This window comes from Sitodiplosis mosellana, unplaced genomic scaffold (genome assembly GCF_009176505.1).
Source record: "Sitodiplosis mosellana isolate CC-2019 unplaced genomic scaffold, AAFC_SMos_1.0 Smas_scaffold_1, whole genome shotgun sequence".
In the NCBI taxonomy this organism is placed as follows: domain Eukaryota; kingdom Metazoa; phylum Arthropoda; class Insecta; order Diptera; family Cecidomyiidae; genus Sitodiplosis; species Sitodiplosis mosellana.
In genome coordinates, this window is record NW_022595244.1 from 21,150,517 (window position 1) to 21,177,449 (window position 26,933).

The window sequence follows — 26,933 nt, forward strand, 5'->3', positions numbered from 1 at the left end:
GTGAATCATCCGGATAACTTAGTTAGTTGGCTTTCTATAACCTTGGTTGCATTGTTCGAGAAAGTTATTTGGCAAAATGAAATGAGTCTCCTTGGAGTAACTCGTTTCGATGTGTTGCAAACTTGTTGCAACAAAAATACATTGTGACAGTTTTTGGATGCAAAACGCCCAGCCTCGATGTATACATGAATTACCATATATTGTGAAAATGTCGATATTTTCTCCCCATTACCCGTTGATAGCAAACTGAACTAAGTTCAATTTACACATGCACACACACACAGTGAGGGACATATGTATGCCAGAACCATTCATTATTCACGCGCATATCATCATCGTAACATCATTTCGTGAAACTTTCAACATTTCCATTTCAGTGTGAAGTTAAGCTCGCTGTGTGTGGCATCACTTTCTCGTTTGTGGTTTGCAAATTCTGTTGTTTTGTACTTTATATTTTACGAAATGCCAACAATTCCATTCGCCACAATAACATTAGCTGTTACGAGGCTAAGGAGAATACATATGCATTTGATGTGATTTTATTATGTGTATGTGTCTATCTCTGTATGAGTGATGTGCACATATATTTTCGCTGCAAAGTTTACTCGAATAGTGTCATGGTTGATAAATAAAATTTTGGGACGGCAAAACGTTGCGAAATAACCAATATATAGAAAACAAATGTCAACCGAATTACTTTAAAATGCATGTCAAATAAAGTTTGATTCGATGTTTAGTGTACATTTCCAGCGGCCATTGATAGGACCAAAGTTTCTCTTAGCTTTAAATCGGCAAACATCTAAATAACCAGTTGCATACATATTAAATACGTTTTAGACCGAAGAAATAGTTTGCTGTCGTGACATTTACATTCAAAGCATTTGCCACTCAATTTATCCCAAAATTGGATTTGTAACCTAGCCGAGTGGCCGAGTGACAGAAAACTTTGTCGTACAATGCATGCAAACCTAGTCAAGATTCTAATAGATATGATAGAATAATATCGCCTTGATTTTATGGTTGACTGGATTGGGTATTATATACATTTTGTACGACACCTACCTTAAATATATTCCAATACAAAAATACCATTATGATGCATGGTATATAAAAGCTGACTAACGACGAGAATATGATGAAATTTGTGTTGAAAAAAGCGCATAGGTCCGGTACACGGTTCGGTGTATTGTTTAAACCGAGCACAATGGGTGAACCGATTGCTATCGATATGGCCCACACCAGCAGTATTGTGACGAATATGCGTAAACTATTTTTATGCTTTGCATATTTGATCGGTTGCGTTACGGCTATATATCTGGAAAAAATGGAAGACAAAAAACACCAACGTTAGGAACGAGAACAAAAAAAAAATGTCAATTCAAACTAAAGTGTTGTCCAATTGCTCGGACTCAATGTGGGTGCTTATTAAACAAATTGATAAGCTTTTGCAGTATTTTATGGTCACGTCGAAGTCAAATGAGAACCAAAATACCATTTGAATGGTTTTTTTTAATAACAGGCTTCCGTGCTTATCATTTTGCATGCAGAATTGAGGCGGCACAAATTATCCCATGGTTTTTTTTGGTCGCATTGTTTTTCTGGTCTCGTCGGTATTGTGTTTGTTGCATGCGAAAGCCATTTAATTTATAATGCTCAACATGATCAGAGGGTCCGGTACAAATATATCGGGAAAATAATAATTTATCATGATTATATGTATGGTTTGATATAAATATATAAACTGGACGATTGATGGCATGAATAAGCAATGAAACTACCAAATGAATTGATCTGCTGTCCAATAAATACTTCAGCGAATTCAATTAAACGCACATTTATTCATTCATGTATTTTTGCCGTGTAGTTTTATTTCTTTATCTTTTTTTTTCACTGACACCAGATAAAATGCGCTCTATGGAGATTATGCGTAGTTCTTCTTTCTCTCTCTCCCACTCTTTGTCTCTCTTTCTCCTCTATCTGCTCGACCCTCCATCGTCCGTCACTCGGTGCGGTCATTTTTCAAATGTTCTTTCTCCATATTAATGATGTATGAGAGGTTTCACCGAAGAAATATGACAAAAATGTGAATGTGGAATATTTTTTACCATGTGGATGAGAGGAAGCGGCAATCGAACCTGGATAATCGATTTATTATGACGCAAACATTTTGCTTAAACTAAAATGTTGATTTCGACAACAGCAGCAGCAGCAGCAGCAGCAAAACAACAGGCAGTTAGGAAAAAAAAATTGAATGAAAAAATCATGGTAAATGTCAAAAGAAGAGGTGCGTAGCCGAAAGCACTTGACAAGTTATAGAAATTCAGCTGATGTTGCACAATCAATGAGGCGAAGCAGCGACGTGAAGCACTACCACTTGAATGAAAAAGTGTTTTAATCAACATGTGTATTGATTTTCTGCTTCTCGCATTCGTTCGAATGAACGAATGCTCGCCCGAATTCATTGATGGTTGTGAAGCATTCATTGACGCCCGTTCCAATGAAATGAAGTGAGACTTTGGAGTGTCTAAGCTGTGATTAAAGTCGTCCTATATTCTTCCATTGAAAAATCAATGCATCAAAGCAATAATTACTATTCACATCGTATCTTCATCAACATCAATGTCGTCGTCTGAACATGGCTGCCATATATTGCTGCATATTTTTCCGTGCTAAACACTCGAGAAATCAAACGGCTGCTCACTCCTCATAAACACAAAATTGTTGACGAGCGAGAAGATATATGCTGCAAAAGTTGAACGGCTTTTGATTCTTCGCGCATTGTTTTGTTTTTTCTCCTTCTTTTTGTTTATGTTTTGTAGGGTATTTTCGAGTGTGTTTTTGCGGTTATGTGGTTGCATGGAGAGAAAGCAAGAGAAAGAGAAAAAAATTCTTTAGAAGCGTTTTTACGCGTGTCACAAAAGATTTCTTGCTCTTGACGAACCGTGCGGCGACAATGTTTTTCTTTTCTCTGCCACCGCACTTTGTGGCTCCGCAAAAATATTAAAAGTTGTTTCTCGCACAAACTCACAAAAGACCACTTGACGCACATGAAATTTGTTTCAATTAAAAGACTGTCGCGCTATTGAATGCCATTCATTAATAATAATTAAGAGCGAGAGCGATAGAAATTTCTTGACAAGGAGTTTGTGCGACGGGCCTTGCACAAAAGTGGCAAACGAAAAGTGATACTGCATAGCCATTCAGTGGCGGTGGCTTTTGTTTAGTCTGAGAAACGGGCTTTTCTGCCACTTAGTCATTATATTCGTTGGATTGCGATGGAATGAGAATGGCAGAGTTGCAAAAATTATCGCAAAATATGAAATGCATTATCGAAGAACCATTTCTACACATTGTTTCCATCCAATGGAAGATATGGTTGTTCTTTTCGACGTGCTTTTTTCAGCTGCTTTCTACAGAAATCACGTCGTGTTTTATGTTCGATCTGCCGTCGTTTATTCACGACATTGACACAATAGATGCGCATCAGATGTCAAAACAAAACAAAACAAAAATGGCTCGCTTTTGCGACACCAGTTCATTTTTGCTGTTGCAGATAAGATCTTTGATTTGATAAATTTATGTGCGTCTCGCTTGAACGTGATTTACATAATTCGAGCTGCACACATTTTTTTCTTCTGCATAATCACAATGAAAAATTTATAAATAGACAAAAATGATTGAATGTTCAATTTCTCTTCGTCATGAAAATAAAATTGATACTCCCATTATAACGTTTAGGGATAAAGGAGAAAAACGCCTAATCCAATTTTGTCTAAAATCCAATTAAAGTCTGTTGTTCATCCGGTACATGACGAAGTGATGGTGATATGCGAGCATTCCGTCGTTGCCGATGACAATCAGAGCGATCCATGAATTATAAATTGGACTAGCTTTGGCTTTGACTTAAGACATTCTTATTAAATGCGAATTGGATTAGCCTATGCTTTTACTTTTGCCTTCATGTACTTTTTTTTATCCAGCCAACGCAGACATTTCTTGTACTGAACCAACGAATCTGCTTCGTTCATGATTTATGAAACCTAATTCTTGTCTTTTCGCTACGAAAAGCCTGTGTCACCTTTGACTTTTCATTTTTGTCATTTAAAATTTTACTCGTCTGATATCCGGCTTTATATTTGAACAGATACAACATTTAATCTGAATCCACTCTGATTATTGTCGCTGTGATTGAGGATGGTGGTCGCCGAAGGGTCGGTCGACCAAAAAAAAAAATTCATGCGCAGAGTGGAAGAGGGAGAGCAAGGGAGAGCAAGGGAAACCTGGACATACAGATTAAGTTTCTAAAAAATTTACTAATTTACATGATAAATGAGTGTTGTGGCATCATCATCGGGAAATGTGTGTGTGTGTGTGTGTGTTGAGTTTATGGGACCCGCTCTGGTTTTACATTTCCAGTCGTATGAATCGAACGTATAGTGTTCCCATTGGACTATAATTGTGCGGAAATGTTTGGCATTCATCTCTCAGATAAATTTAATATGACTGCTTTTGCGGTCGGAATGGAAAATGTGGCCATTTGAATAAATTTGACGCGAAACAAGCTAAATTCATGTTCTAAACACTCATTTTCGTACGGCAAAATCTTAGTAGTTGGATGTGCAATAAATTTTATTCCACAGCGAATAACCCTCTGAAAAATAATTGGTCATAAAATCCATGGTGTGTGACATGCAATTTTTCTGACTATTGTCGTGCGGATCAATTCAATGGGAAGGGCATTTTTATTCATAAAAAACAGAAACGAGCGAAAGAGAAAAAAAGAAGAAGACAGGGAAAGCCAAAAAAAAACACATCGCGCGCACGCAAACTATGTGCCGGCCCATGACACTGATAATAATAAAATGAAATGGCATGGATTTTATTGATCGCACCGACACCGATAAACGCTCTTCATGTCTCTGTGCGTGTGATGGTGTGCCCCAAATGGAGTTGCCATTTGATATCACTGCCATCAACGTCCAGAGAATTGAAATCATGTGAAATTTGATTATCATCCATGACAGAATCCTTTGTGATTTGTGCTTTGTTAGCGAGTCTGCCGAAATTTTATTATGAAAAATCATACGATTGCATTAAATTTCCAGAAGCGTAGAAACTATGTCAATAGTATGTAATTTGATACACTATGCTATCGATCATTTTTCGGCCCTGCGGAGATTTATTGATTCGCTTTGAACCATCGGAAATGGCAGCATCACTTTGCTGTGCATTCCGTTCCACGTGTACGTATGGCTTTGGATTCGTACTGCTGAAGCTGGCTTGAACGACCGAACAACAATAGCAACGGCAACTAAAGCTAAACGAAGGGAAAAACTTTACTTACCGGTCTATTGAAATGGCAACTAAATTAAATATTGATGATGTCGAACAGATTACATCACAAGCTATATAAAAATCACAAACGAAATTCGGAAGAGCCCATGCGCCATTCACCTGCAAATAAACATAAAACAATAAAATGAAATTAGTGGTCGATTCGTTTGGCTATTGGATGAATGTTTCGCCAATTGGGCTGCACATGGAGAAAGTCTTTCGGAGAATAAAGTAAAGATGGAGGTAAATCACTTCGGAAAACTTTGAATGGATGCAACAAGTTTATCAATTTCGAGACAAACAAACGCAACAATTTTATCGCTCGGTTGAGGACGAGTTGTGAAACACACCCGTACAAAGCGAATCAAAGTTGCGCTACAATGACAAGTTTGGTGGCAATTCTCTAACTAAATCACAATGGCAACAAAGTTTACGTTAAAGTTGTGAATGTAGTTTTGCGTATCCATCAGCTGCATGATGCATCGGATGCCAAAAACCAACACACCCACACGAACGCTCACATTCGCATGTGAAAATGATGAAGCGTTGCAACGGAACGGATTTCCTATCACATTTGTCTCTCACCTCGATGCACTGCCGAATAGGTGGGTGTATCTCTCTCTATCTCTCTGTGTATGTGCAAGTGAGTGTTATGTTTGTGTCGAGGACGTGGGATGAATCTACTTAATGAGTGCTTAAACTTTTAAATTGCTTGATACACACGCTCAAATCTCAAAAGTCAATAAACAACTCGATTGAAATCCTATGGCGACAATGACATGAGAGTGTATTGCAAATATTTCGAATGGTTAAGGTGCTGTGCACAGAGCGAATGGGAAACAATTCAGTACAATTGAATTGATGCTAGGAAATAGACGACAATTGCCGCTTTGCACATCGTTTCATTCATGTTGCTCAATCAATGAATTGTTACAATAATAATTTTGGCGTTGGCCGATCGCTTGGAATGGCAATTTATCTACGTGTTTGTGCATTTCTCTCTCCTCCTCTCTCTCCGTATATAGACTGCAATAACACATTCGATATGTCGATCGTATGCAATGCAGCTGTGTTTTACGGTTTGCATTGTTCTATGGCTTTATACTTTGCCAGTGAATTGATTATTATGCGACAAACACGTTTCAACACGTATTTGCGACACATACACATATGCACTTCGCTCAATTCACCCATTAGCAATGTGGGGACGAGATTGCAATAACTGATACACAATAGATAGTAACACTTTTTGGAAACAATGCAAACTAAATATATGTTCAACACCATTATCGTTCGCCAATTTATCAATGGTTCATTTTGAATCGAGTGCGACGCGCAATGACGGTGAACCGGCCCCAACCTCAACACTCATATCATAAATACCGATCTTTTGATTTTCCCACATTCTTTTCAATGCAACCATGATTTACGGTGATGGTCTCTCTCTCTCTCTATGTGTGTGTTTGAGTTTCAATCAACAAAAAAGCCAATTAAAGAGACTTTAGCACATGACATGCATATCGAATGGAATATAGTGCTGGTGATGAATAAATTAAAGCCGTTACCATAAACAAGAGTTGACAACCACCCAAGTTGGACGAGACACATATCCATACCTAAGCAAAAACATTATCAATCTAAACCAGTAATTTAGGTAGCTTGACACAGCAAAATTAACCAAATATCACCCCAAAAATTCGCAAATATTTGTCTGGAATAAACAGGCTCATTTTTCTATCGTATGCTGTCACTTCGATTTAGTGTCTACGCATTGCGTCAACATGATTCCCAGTGCGTATGTGTGTATGATATATTTCCGACTTGAAGCAAACGGATGAAAACTATAGTCAAGTACGTTTGGTGTGTGATGAACTAAAATACCTTTGAGCTGATCCAATTTCAAACATACAAATGGTCTGTTGATTCGGTTAAGGTTCAAATACTCATTTCATCACCCACTCATTCACTCACTTATTCACTTTACTTTGCTCATCGTTTCGCTTGGAAAGTACATTTCATCATTTGTGTTTGCGTAAATCATTCCTTCGAACTTTGTGTTTATTGTGCTAATTTTGTGTTTAACCAATACGTGTTGAAAACTCTGCTCGTACTACTAATTACTGCTCACCAATGCGGTTTCGGTGTCCGTAATTTCAAAACCTGCCAATGCAATCGAGCATTATGGCTTTTTGCAATGAGACTAGCCATTGTCTGTTGCTCTTTTTTTGTTGTTGGTTTGTATTGTTCTCTCCTTGAAATGACCCATTGTTTGTTATGTGATGAATAGTTTCTTTCATCTGTAGTCAAAGTGTTTTCACAAGCAGAGCTCTGTTCAAAAGCAAAATGAACACGATTCAGCACGAAATTTCCCTTTATTGATTATCATTGTGCTTAATTAACTGGAGAATGTTTCATACTTTCAACATGGATTTTAATCAGATTATTTCGATTGGACATGAGGCATTGTTTCACAAAAACAAAACCGAAAAAAAATGGTTTGTGTGTGTTTTATGGGGTTAAAAATAGAAAAGTGACCAAGATTTATGCGTTTAATAGCTTATCAAAAATGAAAAGCACAACAAAAATTCAAAGCAAAAAATATGAAAACGAAAATAACGAAAAACCCAATGCAATTGAATTACAAATATATTTGCAAGCATTCAGGGAAAAAACGCTTTCCATCCAAAACAAAAAAAATTGTCCTTCAAGCGAATGATAGAATATGGAAAGAGCCGGAAATTGGAAAGTAATCGTAAATAAAAAATGAGAAAAAAAGTGATAAAAACCGGAAAAATAGAAACAAACGAGAAAAAAAATGATTTGTGAAATTCCGCATTCGAATCCGTTCCCATTCCGAATTTTTATGGTGTTGCCCACTTTCACAGTTCATTTTCATGAAAGATGGCAAAAAAATCAACGGTTTCTGTTGTTCTTGTTATAGTCGCTGCTGTTGTTTGGGGAGAGTGAGTGTTTGTTCACCTGTTCGGAACGGAATCGCTTTTATGACATGAAGTGAAAAAATAAAAATTAAACCTTTTCTACGGTTGAGAGAAACAAAAATAATTTGTATGGGGGCTTTTTGTTGGTGTTTGTTGCACAATGGTCCGTCCGATGCCAACACCACCAGGTTGATGTTGAAACCGATGCAGAAAAAAAATTTATATAGGCAATGTGTTGAAGAATTTATTGGCTTTCAAACAGTTTTTATTGCTTTCGAAATAGGTGAGTAAGCTCGGCGGCATTTGGATACGAGGAGAAATCAATCTGCCAGTAAAATACGATAAAATTTGGTCGAAAAGGAATTGTGAGAACAATGTAAATAATGTATTGTTTCTGTTGGAACAAATAGTATTTCTGAAGTTGAACGTTTTGTGAATCGATATGGATGGAAGATGGACGTGAACCCTATGAAGATAAACATTCCATTGATCCAGTTGTTGTTATTGGTCGAAAAATTCTAACACTTATTGCATTTATTTGAGCGTGGACATAAATAAACGTCACTTGTACTCATGTTTCGCAGCAATCCACCTTTAGCTTGTTGTTGTCCCTTTGCTCGACGATAATTTTCATTGAATGACCATTTCGATACACCACTTTAACCGCTATCTCGCTGCGTGCTGTTATTCATTTGCCTCGAGTGCCCACGGTGAATTGACTTACAAAAGAAAGGCAGAAGAAAAAGCATTGTACATCTAAGGATTACCATGCAAAAGACACTTTGCAACAATAGCCTTGACATAATCCGATGCGAGGTGAATGTGTGCACACAATACGGTGTGTGCTTAAGTGAAAGTGAATAAATTCACCGATTTCATTTTCGCTCAAGTTCATTCGTTTGCCTTTTATAGCTTTATGGATATCATATCCAGAGACCAAAGACCCTTTGTGCTTAAGCCATCGAAATCATAATATGATTTTGGTAAACAGATGACCACCCGAAATCCCCAAAAATTATGCGCTCAACCAACATAGTGAAATGTAAATTTGTCGGTATAATCACGGCCAAAACCGTCAGTCGTTCGGTCGCCTGCTTTGCTTTCGGCACTCGTAAACCTCAGCCGGAAATGTGCAAGACACACACTCTTGTATCGTGTAATGATTTCTTTCGGTTTCTTTTTTTTTTTCTCCTTGTCGGTTGCGTGTGCGATAATCTGCTAATAAATAGAAAAAAAAGAAGAAAACTAGCCTACGCCAACACAACACAACACAACAGTGGACGGTCCTTTCTCATGTTAACTGCTGCACGACATCCATTTATCTTGTGGGAAAATCGTGATTCAAAACAAAAAGTGGTCATCCAAAGCACAATCTCAAACCGGAGAAGAAACATGCGAACGCTAAGAACTGAAATGAATTACACACACGTACGCGGCTCAGTTATATTCACACTCCAATGTCAAACTGTGTAAATCCTCATTTATAACTATTTTTATTGTCACAGAATTCATACGTATCAAAAAGCCTCAAATGTTTGTGTTGAGCTTTTTTTTCTGTCACTGTTCTTTGCTTGACTGTGTCTAGTTGGGCCCACTCTTTTTTTTTTCCAGCATCAACAAGATACTTCTCAATGAGTTTGGCCTTGATTTCTGTGCAGGAAAAAAAGTGGTATCACATGAATGGATGCTCTGTTGGGTTCGTTCGACAAAGAAGAGGCAAAAAATCACTTTTCCCATTGCGCCGATAACAAGACAACCGAAACATAAGAATGCTTATGCTGTGTGTTTCTTATGTTCCGTTCACTCTCTCTCTCTCTCTGCATTATCTTCATTGTTCTTCCATTCCGTGACTGTGTTTTATATTTCTGAGGTCAAATTGATGACAGAGATTTTCCATGTGTTCTGCAGGAGCCAGGGTGCAAGACGTAAAAGCCGATTCATGTTAAAACAATTTTCCATTTATTGCTTTGCAATGAAATTCGCATTGGCAAATGGAAAAGTACGACTGAGAGATAGCAGGAGAAGGAGACGAAAAAAAAAATCTGTACACAATGCAAAGTAGCAATAGCAACAGCATTTGGCGAGGTCGTAGCTGAAACGAGATCCAATGTCAATGCGATTGTGCCGAAAATTATCTGTGATTCAACTTTCGTTTTACGTCTGTTGTCATTGGTAGTCGCATCGCATTTGTAGCTATTACCGAAGCCACACATTTGATTGCCGAAGACTGAAATGTGATTTTCATTTGATGGCAAATAAATTACAAGCTTCACGCAATAATAGCGTGATAGACACGATGTCTATCTGTGCTGATTTCGGTGGGGCTTTGCAAATAAAAAGAGCCTTTAAGATTTCTATATATCAATTTTTATTGACATCGTAATTGACAATTATTGAATGTGTGTGGCACGATAGATGCCACGATGACTGTTTGCAATTAAAAGATTGATAACGATTGTTATGTGTTCATTAAATTGATATTAGCACTGGCACCGTAGGCGAATCGATATCGGAAAAAAAGTCAAGCAAATCGAATTCAATCGTCTGGAGAAAGTGAGAATCCCCATTTTATTTACTAAACAAATCAACTGTCCCGGAAAAAAAGACGAGCGAAACGAAAATACTGACAACGAAGGAAATATATAGGTAAATAACTTGCAATAAAAACCGCGCCTATAAATCCATAAAAAGCCTGGAATAGATAATGTATGCATCCGGAAAAAATCGCTTATTTCATCAATTCTATCGAAAAAAAAAAATAAAATTTACGTTCTCACGTTTTTTTTCACGAGCAAACGAGGTTGAGGCAAAGATGTTCTATATACGTATGTTGTGCCTACGGCTATTATAGAATGATGTGTAAACTATAAAAAAAAAACCGTTGCCTGAAGAGATATATATCATGATGTACGCCATAAATATGAGGAAGCATTGTGTGTGTGTGTGTGTGTGTGTGAAGGAGCTGCAGCTTAAATGAAACGTTGATTTTATTTAAATAATAAATATATTTTTTTCATTCGTTTAGTGAAAGGAATGGAAATGGAAATGAAATATGATCGTGTGTACATATTTCTTCTCCACGGTATTTTTTGCCCCCGATTTTCTTTTTCCTTTTGTATGTGCGTGTGTGTGAAGCCTATACGCTCATTGTGATTCATGCACATGTTTTTTTCCCTTTTTGCAAACAAAAATTTATTACTCCGATAACCGATTATTTGCATACAAATATAAATGTGCGATGGAATTGCTATCAACGGATTTATCGATTCTAATAATACCGCCCCATCATTACTCTTTGAGCGCGTATCCGCAGACAAAAAGGAATACACGACAACGGCAATGCTCGAATGGTGAACAGTGTTCACATAACGGATGATGTTCTCAAAGTATATATGAATGCAATTGACGCAATTCAGGGATATAAATATCAAGTGCGTTATTAGCGAGACCGGAAGAAAAGATGATGATGACGATGAATGAAAAAAAAAAAAAACGGTGTATACGATGGTGTAATATTATTTGTTGAAGGTGTTTGTGGTTTTGCATGTCATTTCAAGTTGTCTCTATGGAGTTTGTTCACCAGCTTGACGTATATCGAGCTGAAGGATTATCATTTCCTTTCGAGCAATATCAATTTGGGCGAGCACATGCTATGGCATTTTCATTCCAAGAAAACATGAAATTTCATCATGTTTTGCATATATCTACGTAAATTCAAAACATAATAAGCTTCGTTTGATAAAGGGTGTCCCAAAAATACCTGACGAAGTATTTCTTTTTTGAAAAAAATCTGCAATTACCGACGGATTTTTGTCATATTTGACAGGTGTCGTCTCAAAACTATAGGATTTAGTTCTGATAGGGCTTCCGACCCAATACATGACAGACAAACTAGTAATCGAACCCTAAGTTTCACACTACAAAAATAGTCCTCCCTTAATATTACAAGGTATAAGTACCGAAGGACTTTTCGGTATCATGCACCGTCTTTTTGGATATGGTTTGTTCAAAGAACTTTTTCCTTCTATCTTATACTTTATTTTCACCGAGAAACTGATTAGAAATTTTGAATAGTTTACGAGATATCGTTATTGAGCCAATTTCGGCTCGTTTTGGCCAAATTGGCCACGACCGGGACAAGAAAAATTTTAAATTTTAACTCAAATTGACGGTCTAGGACTTGACGAACATATCACATTAGAATTTTTTTTCCAGTAGCCTTATTTAAAGTGATTTAGAGCAGTTCGTCAACACCTTTGTTGAAAAAACAACATTTTTTGACGAATTTTCCCTAATTTTTGACCGAAATTGATAAATTTTCTCAACAAAACCAATTTAATTCGTACAAAATATTTTTGAAAAATGTTGTATCGAAAGTCCACTACATTTTGAAGTCATTTGAACACGATATTCAATCGATCCATGTCGGAAAAATCAACATTTTCCCGAACTTTAGGGCTCAAATTATGCTCTAAAATAGAAGCCGCTGGTTTGGTCATAAATGGAAAAATCATATGAAATTCAACTCCGAACCAAATCCTATAATTTTGAAACGTCACCTGTCAAATATGACAAAAATCCGTCGGTAATTGCAGATTTTATTCAAAAAAGAAATCGGTCAGGTACTTTTGGGACACCCTTTATTTTCCATTCCCATTCACGTGATACCAATATCATATTCGAAATTCACACTTGAACACTACCAAATATAGCGTTTAGTTTGGATGCTGTGTGTGTGTCCAAACAAAACTGGGCAACAACCATTGGGCACCACATTGACTGTAACTGACTGGCTATGCGAATAGGAAATATTTGACTCTCACCCTCACATAAATCTCCGAAGACGAATGTAAATAAACAAGAAAACGAATTATAAAGAAGAATGAAACAGAAAACAAGTTATTCGATTGAATGCCGTGTCTCGACACCAAATTCGCCATTTACAAAATGGACTAAAGCAAATGCACGCGGACGCTTCATCTCATCCAACCGTTTGCAAAATATTATTGGATATTGAAGTGAGAATAACGGACGAAAATACAATACATACATAAATAACGCAAGATATACGATGAGATAAATAATTCTCCGAACATTTTTCTGTTCACATTGAGTATATGCGGTGCTGGTTGTTGTTTGGGAGAGTGAGTTCGTTTGTTGAACATCGAAAATGAATTATTCGTTGAATATGTATAACGGATTGTTTGTGGAGGAGCCGAGCGTTGAGAGTATAACAGAAATGATGTGCATGAGTTTATAATGATCGGACATTTTCGCATTTTGGATGTGTATGTGTGTGTGTTTGAGCGTGAGCGAGACAACACAAAGTTTTGTCAGCAACCGTTTTCACTCTAATTCAATTTAATCTCCAAATGGTAAACACATTCCAGTTTTGGTCTGAAGATCAAGTCTTTCGTATTTTTTTTCGCATCTGCTTCTTTCTTTAGCTTTTCAGCACTGTTGCGATGATACAAAAAAAAAAGACATATAACAGAATGGAGACCATATTTTGTATGAATGCATTAGCTCCAAATCATTCCCAGGCGACTTCATATACCTCCTTCAAAATGCGCATATTTGCCTGAATGAATGAATGTTTGCTATATACTTTCGGGTTTCGGTCGTGGTCGTCGCTGTTGTTACAACATTCGCTCGGGAATACAATAATAACATTTTCTCTACATCATATATTCCATCTACTGGCAAACATAACATTTTCACTTATGCATTCGCTTTTTTCTCTCTGTAGCTCGCTATCGCTCTCTCTCTCTCTCTCTCTCTCTCTGTCTCTCTCTCTATGTCGTACACTGTTCGGTCTGGCTACTTTGTATGTTACTAAAAGTGGCGACATGGTTCATTGATCTAATTTTTAATACACAATATCCGACCGATTTCGACTCCAAGCAAATTGAATTTTCAGCTTGTCAGTTAAATTAATATTTTGCACAATGTAAAGAGTGTGCAAGAGAGAGCAAGAGGACAGAAGGGAATAAAAATCACCAACGCTATCATATGAATAAGCAGCTTTTGGCAAACACGACAAAGCGGCAAACGAAAAACGAAGAAAGAACGAAAATGAAACCATTCGATTACGGTATTCGACGTGTCGCTATGTCGTAAAAAGTGAAAAATTGTTTAAGCAACTTGAGGAGGAAAAATGCGGGCCACATGTATCGGAATCGATTGTATTTGCTCCACGTGCACAAAGATATTCCAATCGATTTGTATTTTTCAGCATGAATTTTGCACAAATCGATTAGGACGTAACCATCATTTATGAGCTAAAAGTGTGTATGTGTTCGTTTTTTTTCTTCGGTTGCTGTCTCTCTATCTTTTTTTTTTGTTTTTTTCGCTGCCTTATTTGCTCCATATGTGATGCGAGAAACAAATTACGGGTACGCAGCACGTATTGATTGCGATTGTGATGCGATTCCAATATACATATATATGGAAATAAAAAGCCACATACACAAACAATAGAATTGTTTCGATGAAATTCCTTCCTAATGGCATTAATTTCGATAGGCTGGATTGTTGTGAGATCCACACACATTCAACACATAAATTGTCTGCCTGCGAACTTAACAGCTAACATGAACCGCATTTTCTCTGGCATGCTCTCTCTCTCATTCACTCACTTTCTCTTTCGCACACACACTCACACACACACACACACACTCCATCTCATCGTGCCAAACACAACATCAACTTCTTAACGCATACAAATAAATAAACAACATAATTTCATTCTAATTGTCTATTCATCTCACAGACATGTACGCATTCCGCACGCAAATACTTGGGATTATTTTATGGAGGCATGATTTTCAAAGGTGCCAGCAGTAGCAGCATCAGCACATCACCAACAAACGCTTCATTCATTCGTTTGCTTGCAACGTATTCATTTGCTGCGGCAGCGACGGCCGCTGCTGATGCTGGTACTGGTTACTTATATGAAAAACAATCGACCAATCTTCTCATCTTCAGCACTTTCGCGCTCATAAATCGCTCCGAAACATAAAGTATTAGCTATAAAATAGAATTGTTTTCACTCAAAACCGATGAGGAGAGAAAATCATTTGCTGATGCTGTTGTTTTTTCTTCTTCTTCTTCTTCTTCTCTTTGGAGAGGGATGCTCTGTCGCGATCTAAACACAATTTATGACCAGTAGCATTCCTGACGAAGGAACTTGGAAATTTGGTCGTGAAGAATTTAATCAGGAAAATGTATTGGTTTACGTATGAGTTTTTGTTTGTCTTAATGCAGTGCTTCAGAAATCAGAGCCAGTGGCAAGTATGTGATGTTCATTTTAATATCAAAGTTGTTGGTTTAATGGGCTCAACACAAAAACCACCGCTCTGATTCACAAATACCGAATGCGCGTCCGATTATAATTCGCCGTATCGCGTTCGGTAGTTTGGGATTCGATAATAGTTTGTTCAGTGAAGCATTATGGAGGATTCGTGATGCAAGCCATAGTCTAATGCGCACATTTCTACACGAATGGATTACTAATCACTTTATTTTCGTTTTGATGTTCGAGTGATAAAATCGATAATTATACATATTCAACTGCGACGTCAAAACGAATGTCAGAGAGAGAGAGAGAGAGAGAGAGAGAGAGAGAGAGAGAAAGAAACAACGCAAACACAGAATAAGTCGATGAAAAAGCACATTAAATGCAAAATGAGATGGAAACGGAATCAGCAATACCGAAATGCTATCGCAGTGTGTGAACGAATGCAGACGATTCGAAGAAAGCTTAGACTTTTTTCATTTCATCATCCGACCGAGAGGAAAAATCGATTAACCGATTTCACTTGAATCTGTGCGTTAAACGTTGGTAGTGTTACAATTTCGGCGAAACTGAACCAAATTTCATTCATTTCAGATGAAAATCTATTGAATATATTCTTATTGTTATCCAGATAATAATGAGAAAATAAAATAAACTTTGTTTGTCGGCCGTAATCACAATTTCCATGGCCATGGTCTAAATTTCCTTCGTAGCTTTCGAAAAAAGATCGTTTTTTTCTCTATTAAGAAGGTACATAATTTGCTGCGTCTGAGGTTTCCGTCTATGTTTGTAAATTATAAGGCAGCATCAGGCAGAATAGGAAAAATCTGTGAAGCTTTAGCCGGAAATTCGAGTCTATATATTTTTATGTATGCCTTAGGGCAGTTTCCATCTTCAAATCCGATTATCATCATTGCATACGATTATGTGCTGCACATCGCAAAAGTAATTATTTGTTGTTAATTTTTCCTAATTTGCACGCTTTGTCTCGCTCCCTCTTTTCCGCTTCAATCGACAACAACTTGGAAGCGAAATAAAGGTTTTGGCCTACGTTTACAGTGTGCTTCATCGCTTTTTTTTATGAGTTACCACGGCCAGGAAAAAGTTTGGTACGTTTGTACATATTCCCCTGGAGTAAAGTTTCGGCACTCATAAATAAACTGATATAATTATAATCATTATTGTTCATGCTTTTGTACAGGGAAAAAAGCCCACCTATTTAAGATGCATGGCGACCGTTTTAGATACATTTTGCAAACCAATTGCAAAGGCAAAGCGCCATGAGAATTGGACAAACACACATCAAAATAACTTTATTTGTTTGTTTGTGTGTGTGTGTGTGTGGACGAACATGTGTACACTCGTATAAGATGATTAGGCTACTTTATGACTGTAATATTGTTTTCTTATTAGTTTGTTGTTCCCCAATTCGCAGCCCTCCTCACCAAGCCATCGTTCAAAAACTTACTTGCACACATACAAACACAAAAACGCCAGAGAAAAAAAAAGATTGGTTCCGTCCCCAATTTTGGTGGGGAACAGTTGAACCCCGATTACGTGGCACATTCGACAAAACAGCAACGACCTGGAAATAAAGTTTCGGCACTGAGAAGAAAAAATAACGCACGCCAAAATAGAAGCATTAATTTCCACAGTGAGCTATGAACGAACTTAACAATGTAATGGCTTCTGAAGAACTTTCCGCAAATGTGATTTTGCCTTTTTTGTTGTTGTTGTTGCTCTGGCATTGATTGTGTCGGAATGAGTTTCCGGTTTTTGTGCGCTCAAATTTAGATACCAATAACCATACACAGTAAAATCGGTCGAAATTCACAGTTATTGGGGCCACATTACAGCTGTAATTGGCCATTTGATGGATGTAAATTTCAGTATGGATCTGTGTGGTGAGTAGTACAGTTAATATGTATCGGGAGAGATCTATCGAGAGAAAGCAAAACATTACAGTCGTTCGATTTGATTTGGATTGTACCAGTGGCACTTTTTTAAGTGGACACTGATACCGAACAAATGACATTGAAAATGTGTGATTTTTGCGTCAGATTCTGATCTGTTTTTCTTTGATTCGATTGACATTTTCTGTTCTCACTTCATTTTATACCGTTTTTTTTTGTTTACGTCAAAGGTTTTTGCGTCATAGATGTCGCCGACATCAATGGCAGTGATTGCTTCAGCAAAGGAATTTCGTTAGTTAATCAAAACTTCCTAAAAAAATTTTTTTGCTATGATGAGCGATTGCGTCCTAAGCTTATTATTAGCATTATGTTTGACATTGAGCCGATTTCCGTTTTCGATTTGTTGTGCGATGATTGTGTCAATTTTAGTGATATGTTTGTAATAAACAAAGACCCTTTGTCTCTTGCAAATCTAACGCTTTCGTGAGCAGGGCCACATTCTTCGTTGATTCAAAGCGTAAATCGATATTACTCCAATAGATACGTTGGCAAGTTACGACTATAAAAAAATAAACCGAAAAAGAATCCATCGAACTTATACACACACAAATTGGCCATTGAGAAAAGTTTATGATGCAAACACAAACAAAGGATGACTCAAATTTTGGATTTGTTATCGCCCATTTTCTTGAAAGAAAAAGAAAATCTTCGCTCAAATTCTTGACGGTTTTTTTGTTGATGGAAAATGTCAAAATGTCCTGATGAGCATCTGTGTGGACAAGGATTTGTGAATACGTCAAGCGGAAGTGAGTGTAGTGAGCAACGGCAAGAGTATTGAACATTTAATCTTGTCACTCTTGACGTACTTATTTTTGGCACTTGTTCTGCCTTTCTCAACGCATAATTTGTTTTTGTAGTTGTTGTATTTTATGTGTACCGCAATAATAATCTGTAAGTTTATAAACATCATCGTAAAATGATATTAAACACTGACAGTGCAAATCCGTCATGCCCAGTAAGTCTGTCGATAAGAGGACTATCGATCAATCAATGGTCGATTTGTTGCGTAAGATTTGGGGCCCTCTTTTCGTCTTTACTCAATGTAATCGGGCTTCGGTTCGATGAAATCAACTGGATGTCTTTACGATGATGTATTGGCGTAGCCACTTTTTACCCTCGATATGAATGCTTTCAAACGTGCGATATTTTGCAATCACAAATATTACGCAATGTATACGTATATGTGTGCAATTGAATCAAATAGCGATGACATAAAAACACCAATCATCATTATCGTTACATGCAAACAAAAACCGGGCGCGCTCATAAACTTTTCCATTCCGAGGAATTCCATTCATGGCGCAGCCAGTGAGTGATGGGAACATGATCAATGGTCAACCTTCCGAGAGCGTCCAATCTCTGTTGGAGGGTGAATTGAATAGCGCCGTGCAGGTGCTATTGTTGATGGCTGCTCGCAACAATAACATCAAATGCGAGGGGAGAAATATGTTACATCACTGAACTTCTATGACTTCTAATCCGAAGATTCTTGTGATATTATTACGCCGTCCGTCTGAAATGTTAATCGAATTCCAAGAATGAAAACCCATGACTGAACATAATAAAAAGTTTTTTTTCTTCTCTCTGTTCATGCCAAAAGACCAAGACATTCACTCACTCTCACAACTGTTTGATGCTGTGTGTGTGTGTGTGACCCTTAAGTGTGGATATATGTACGCGCTCGCAAATATTAAAATACATCGAGCATTGTACAACAATCACGAAAAGTTCGGGTAGAGCAAAGTTTTTGTTAGCTATCAGTTTCAATCTAGCCGTTGAATTGTAAACTTCGTACATCTTTTGTGACACATTCTGATGCACATTCTTCCAATTATTGGCCTTGTCTTTCTGTGTTATTTGTTGCCCTCTGTCGTATAGTATATTGTGCTAGTTGATGATGCTGATGCTGTTGTTGACCGTTGTTCGCTTAATCCGCAAATGTTTGCTTAAATCAGTCAAAATCTCTCTCACACTCGTACTGAACCAAAGGATAGATTGGATTCACACAGTAAGCCAGTCTCATTTTCTTTTCAAAAGAAGAAAATAGAAAAACAAAAGCAAGAAAACAGAAAAATTACAAATAAAGTCGAATGAGAATGAAACATTAAACCTCCAGCAAACTTTAGCGAACGATAAACAATATTTGGTTACACCATTTGCGTTGTAATAGCCATTTTCGCAAGCGCTTAAGTCAAGTTCCGAATGCAAGAGAAAGAGAGAGAGCAACGGCGGGCGAAATCGACATGGAAAAATGGAAAAGAAATCGCATGACACAAGCAACTAGAACCAAACTGAAAGAATCAAATGAATAAAGAAAGAAAGCAAAAGCAGCATCAACAAGTTTATGAAAACTTTATTGCAAGTTCTATGAAATGCTGGCGCAAGTGCTGCCGAATGCAGTGACCAAATATCAGGACTGAATTCAAGATGCAATGAATGGAATATGTCGGCCACATGAATTTGTTGAACATTCACTATTGTACAAGAACAAATGAATGAAGCGACAATGCAAAGAACCGCTTGTCTTGTGGTGCTTAGCGTCACTTCTTCGGAAAATCATAAACATTAATTAAAATACTTGTTTTTCCATTTGCAAGCATAAACCAGCAATGGTCTATACACTCTCACATCGTTTTTTCGCTTTTCTCTGCGGCAACTTTTGCAAGTTTCCATGGCAAAGATGAAATTTTAATTGCAAAGAAGACGGAAAATCGAATTGACTTTTTTTGGGGAATGGAATTAATGCGTTGGTAATTGAAATAATTGTAAAGTCTCGAATGACATCGACAACCGTTCCCACGAAACGGAATGAAAATACATATCGGTTGCGAGATCAAAATATCCACCGTAATGGAATTAGACATATTTAATTGTGACCATCATGGGAAATCCATCCGTTCGTTCGCTTGGCGCTTTGTTAATTCATTGACGCTTGCTTATCAAATCTTTTATTCAATATGCGGGCAATCTAAACTGCTGCCATCGCAAATGAATCGCTACGCCAACTCGTTGTCGATGTCGATGTCGATGGTTTAGAAAATGTGTCGTGTTATCACGTCAAAGCACCTGGTTAATGCCTTGTGATTTAGTAGAAACGAAAACAAAATTATCGCATTCATTGCGTTCTTTTTTATTTCTATCGTTTTCATTTTAGAATTAAGATATATTGGTAGCAGTTTTTCTTATCGTTTTCCCTTGTGTTCGCTCGCTCCATGCGACACAGACATCTTTTGTTAGCGAACAATATCGAATACGTTAACTGTGTAATTGAAGCGACTGAACGAATGACGATATATCACATCTAACAAGTATGGCATTTGTGCCTAAAAACTACATGCATTCGATAATAGAATGGAAATTGTTTCATTGAATGCACGTCGTCGACATCGTCGTCTCTGTCGTTGTTGGCGTTTCACCTCAAACCATCGAGCTACAACACGATAATGTGGATCAGAGATGAGGGCAAACGCGCGGTTTATTTAATCGATTTTGCTCACGTTCAAAATAAAAATTGGGATAAAAAAAAGTGTGGCTAAATTACGGGAGCCAAGCGTGCGAATACGATATTGTACGAGAAAGACCTAATGCGTTCACTTCAGTTAAATTATTACCTTACATTTGCTCCACACTTTGAATTTTATTCGAGCTTTGGTTGCATACAACAATAACAACAGAAAAAAAAAACGTTTAAACGGAAAAAGAGAACGAGAGAAAAAAATAGCTTCGCCGAAAAAGTGGAAGAGCATGAAAATCACACAAGAATGCTTGTGGGCGCATTAATGTGTAAGTACTAAGTTAAACGGCATGGAAAAAGGAAGAAAATAAAAAAAATTACAGCAGAAAAGTGGAGTCACGGTGCAACAAAAAAAAAAGAGAACAAATGTGTTTGTGTATAAGCTGAAAAACACCTCTTGAAATGCCATCAACACAGAATCGAACGCATAGCAAAATCCAACATAAAGCAGTCATCAATGAAATGTAGGTGCTTATAAATTTAGTACCAATGTCAAAACAACCACAGCAACAGCAGCAACAGAAAAAATACGTGAAAATAAACCATTGACATACGAAATCGATGGCAAAAATCTTTTTTATTCGACTATATTTTCGTAATGGTATACACTATACATATGTAAACGATTGTCGTTGCTTCTCTTTCCATCTGTTGATTGGCATCAGAGTGAGTGTGTTGAGATTATGGTTTTGCGTATGTTGAGCGCCTACAGCGAATGAGCGCCACATGAACTGCCAAAATCAATTGTACATCGAGCATCTAACAGCGATTAATGGCGTTTGATAGAAGCAAGGATAGACATACAATAACAAAATGATAAAAAAAAAACGTTTTGATGTTGCATGCTCAAGTCACCTGAAAATGTACTCAATACGCACACGATACGATACCAATTTAGATCAATCAAGATAAAAGGATTGAAAAAATGGGACTTGCCTCTTTCACTTTATCGATAAAAGTAGCTAAACAAAACCGAGCAAAAAACCAACAACAGCAACGAATGATTGCAAAAAGCAGCACCATAGTAGGGTGGAATAAAAGGGAAAAGAAGAAGCAGATAATCAAACTTAACATCAATTTTCATGCAATACGACGCACCTTAGGTTCAACGTCAGATACATGTGCATGACATATGCTCGCCAGCTTCTATTTCTCTCTCTCTCTATCTCTCTCTCTCTCTTTCTTTCACGTTCATTTTTCTTATCGATCTAGCTTTTGAGGTTGATATTATGCCATCGTCGAATATACTGAAAAACTTCTTACCCTGAGTCCAAATATGAATTTTAAATGCATAAAATCCAACATACGAAAGTATGAAAAAAAAAACACACACTATATATATATGGTATAAAAATGAAAGATGGATAAGGACTAAACGGGAAAAAATGCCAAGCAGACGAATGTAATAAAAAAAAGCTCAGCAACCGCTCATCCAAATGCTGGGCATATATGGGAAGAATGGAAAAAAGGCTTCTGCAAATGTAATGCTTCGAAAATTATTCCAATTCGCAGGAAAGAGTAATGCGAGCAATGTGTAGACAACGAAAAAAAGTGATGCGATAAAAATTTGTTAGTGGGCTCTGTCTCTTTTATTCACTACGCCGAAAAGTATGCGCATGCAAATGCCGGTGTGGTACATGTGCGACGAGTCAAATATCTCGTCGGATGTATCGATAAAATATGGCTTAATGCTGATACGTATAATAACCTGTCGTGCAGCGAACCAAATTCTGAAAATGTCATTAAATCAAAAGCCATATAGCAGAGGCATAGATTTTCGCATACACTCATGTATGACATTATGCAAAGTGTGTGTGTGTGTGTGTGTGTGTGACATTCATATTACCGGTTGCCAACAATTGTGGAATTTCGAACGGAAACTGAAGAATGTGAATCGAAATATTCAGGATTGAGAGGAAAAAAAGAAAAGAAGAGAGAAAGAAAAATCGTTTGAGGTATTTTCGGCTTATCCCATATCCAGTCTGCATCTAATTAGTCATGCAATGAGCTTTAATACAAAACAAAAAGAAAACGAAATCCAACCGGAGTTGACTTGAATCATAAGTGACTTCATATGGCTTTTTCTCGAATATTCAGGTTGAGTGAGAGGGAAGAGAAATGTGTGCATCCTTCGAAGAGATCAAAACACAAACGTGATGGTAGTCAACATTGACATTGTTAATGTGAAAGCGTTCCATTTGCTCTTTGTTCTTTTCTCCTCATCAACCCTCCCCAACTGCTTCCCATCAAAATGTACAGATCGAAAAAAAGTGATCTGAATACACACATCCGTCAGACAGATTTAATTGGATTCACGTTGCAATCAAGACATTATGCTTATGAGCATCACGTTTTTTCTATTCAATTATTCTACTTCCGCTGCATTTTCAAAGAGTAACTTTAGAATTTGGTACAACGTGATCAATGCTTTATTGTAAAGAAAGAAAAGAGAGAGAAAAATACCCACACAAGCAATGAGAGCGTCAGCGTCTCTGATAAATGTAGATTGTTTATTATTGTAGAAGAGGTTTTGACGAAGTGTGAGGCGTTTTCAGCATTGCAAATGAGTGTGTTCAAGTCAAAGTGCCATTTATCCTTGTGTACATGTAATTCATTTTTCTGTCTGTTTTCTGTCGTTTGTCTACCTCTCCTAACGCACCACTCGAAAATTCATCTATATAAAAAATGCCGTTTTTTGTCTGCTCATCTCAAACCACAGCTTGATAGCTGCTTGTTGATTGTTGTCGTCGTCGTCGTCGTCGTCGTCTTTTCTCGTGAACTCATCGTAAACAATGGCGTACGTAACGAACACCAGAGAAAGAGTGTACTCTGTACTCAGTTGGTTTATCATTCGTACGAACGAAAATTAGCATATAAAATCAATTTATTATCGAAGAAATTGTCCTTGATTTATAATATCAAGTAGATTACGTTACCTATGCGCGCAAATATCGAAACGAACGAAATTAAATGGCATGGCATGAGATCACTGCGATGCGAAACAACATCGTTACAATTGTTGGCGAATTTCTTTTCAATTGCACATTGTAATAAATGCGAATACTGAAATTGATCAACTTTTGAGAGAGACACACAGAGAGAAAAGCGATTTAACAAAATAATGGGGCACGCCATTGCCATTGCAATTTGCGTATCTGCAATTTGCAATCGCAAACATTGAGGCGGCGGCGGCTGTGACGGTGACGGCGAGCAATCCAATGGAATTTACAAATAAAGAACGTAAATTATCTACATGAAAATTCCAATTTCGCATAATCACGATCGAAAGATTTACAATGCATTTCGCTTCATTCAGGCCAACAATTTAAAATGAAATGCCAACAAAGAAAACATTTCCATTTCGAGAACCAGTTCCAGTGGGAGCGAAAGAGAGGGAAAATCAATGTTAACAATCTATTTTTGTGACGCATCCAATTTCTCTTATTTAAATCACTATAAATCGACTCAGGTCTTTTCATTGCTCTCGCATTTTTCTCTTCTGTCGCCTTCAAACTCTGTCTGTCTGTGTCTCGCATAATATCCACTTACCACAAAAGTTCTTATCCTTTTCGATTCATTTTTCATTTCCATTGCAGTTTTATCGCTCGCCATTTCAATGATATTTTCATTGTGAAGCAGACAATGCTTGCAGTGCATTTGCTATTCGAATATACCATTCAGCCGCATTTATTTCGCTGTCGGCACAAACGCCTTCTCATCCCATTGCAAACTAGTTTTCACTTCAATTATTTTTGACGCCGTCATTTTTTTACATCCATCAAATTTGATTATGACACATAATGTCCACTTAAAGTGAAAATATTGATGGATGCACAATAAAAGACAATTTTCGAGTGTTGATAGATTGGAATTTGGATGGATAGAAATTCAAGTGTTCATGATCAGCTAGTTGGTGACTCACAAAAACTGTAGAGCAATTCATTTAATCTGATGCGGAGTTTGTTTTCTGTCTCACTTTATTATTGAATGTCATTTAGGAAATAATTTGAACATAGTTCAGCTTAAATCAGTCATGTCAAGCGGTTAAATTTAGTCCATGGCCAATGATAATAAATGAAACTGAATTGTTTTTTTTGTAGAGCTTCAAATGGAAATTGGTTTTCATTGGAACAGAAAAATATTGACATACGGTTTCTGCTGTGGAAGATGACTTTACTCTTTCGCAAACAATTCCATACATTCCGAAGTAATTTTTTTTTGCTGGAATGGTCTACTTTTAACGTAATGAGTTTTCCCGTGAATTTGATCCACCATAACTTTATAATGAATTGAATCCAGTGGAAAGGCATTGCTAGTACTGTGATCGAGATGGAAATAGCGTAAAACTCACTATTGAATGTGAAATAGAATATGCTACCGTTGGAATTTTCATAGGTAAGCTAATATTTCACAATTTACTCGAAGCTATCTCTATCTACTTTTATTTTTCAACCGGAAGAGCTGGTTGATGTTGGGCAATGATATTTCAACCATGTTATATTCTTCAAGAAATTACTTTTCAAATAGCTACATAATACCGCAGCAATGTAAGCGTAACATAGTTTTATCTTAGTTGGTCGGAATTATGACTCATTGAACTATACAACCCCTTGTATGTGGCATCGAAAGTTGAGATCGATAAAAGTCAGAAGTTTTACGCAGTAATTCAATTCAGCATACTAGTTATGAAATCATATATCATATAAATATACATAAAATGTCAGAATCGCTATATATCTCTCGTAATGCGAAGGAAGAAAATTCAATGAGATTGCGTAATTCAATTCCTTCAACCATTTGCGCCATTTTTCCGTTCGAATTAGAGGAAGGAGCGCTTGAGTTTTTGCGTAGAAACATAATGCTTTTTTATAAATTCTATATTCTTTATTCTCATGAAAATTTCAAACTCCCTTTCAATGCATTGGGATTAACCGTTCGGATTTTTATGTGAGAGATTCAAAGAAACAAAATGTAACAAAAAAAATACATCACCATTCAACTGAATGGGAGTTTGAAAAAAAAAAATATTTTCGCTCCACTAGTAGAATCACCCACTGAGGCTGCGGCTCTTCTTCGTTATTTCTATTGCTTTCTCTCTCCCTCCTTCACTCTTGTTCTGTTTAAATATTGGTGAATGTGTTCATTCAAATAAAGTGATCGAATTGGAAGGCGAAAGAACGGATATAAAGCATCCATTTGCATGAGATGATGGTTTTTATATTTGTATGTTTGTGAATCAATCAGCCAGCCCATAACAGAATTTCTGCTTAAATCGAACGATCGAATAGCGATGCGCACGCGTCCAACATTCAACAGCAAAAATTCATTCAATATAAAAATATATTTCAATCGAATGTTTGCAACCGTTTTTTTTTTCCTCTCAACCCAGCCTGTGTGAATGCAACAGTGGATAGCTTCGTATACTGATACATGTATTTGATTGGAACTCGGTTGACCGAAGCGCCATCTAAAGAACCGATGGCAAGTTCGTGATGTCTGTATGTTATACTTCAGTATGACGTTTGACAGAACGGAGAGTTTACTTGATTGTATTGTCATTAGCCTTAGATTATTTAGGTGGTGTTTGCTTAGGGGAATATCACGAAAAAAATACTATAGAATTTCTATTGATTTTTTACATTTTTTTCAAATTAATTTCAATAATAATACATTTTGCGAGATATCTGAGAGTATTTCAGATATACCGCGGTATTGCGGTCTCAAAGTATTGTCAGCGCCACAATGACAACCATTTTGACTGCACGACAATGAAAATTATAGTGAAAAAATACATTTTGTTAGTGACATTTTGCATAGTGAATCGTAAATGAAAATCTAATCGATTCGAGTTGCTTTTAAAGACCTGAAATTATCTC

At 37.0% G+C, this 26,933-nt stretch overlaps 1 protein-coding gene across 5 annotated transcripts in view; it reads right to left on the reverse strand.

Moving 5' to 3' along the window:
- LOC129567454 (dopamine D2-like receptor) overlaps positions 1–26,933 on the reverse strand; it is a 149,667-nt gene that overhangs the window by 8,810 nt on the left and 113,924 nt on the right. For all 5 annotated transcript variants that reach the window (XM_055444332.1, XM_055444368.1, XM_055444360.1 and 2 more), the window contains exons 4-5: positions 5,345–5,454; positions 1,063–1,315 (exon numbers count right to left, since the gene is read on the reverse strand). In XM_055444332.1, the coding sequence (XP_055300307.1) occupies positions 1,063–1,315; positions 5,345–5,454 (363 nt within the window). The remainder of the gene's footprint in view (positions 1–1,062; positions 1,316–5,344; positions 5,455–26,933) is intronic.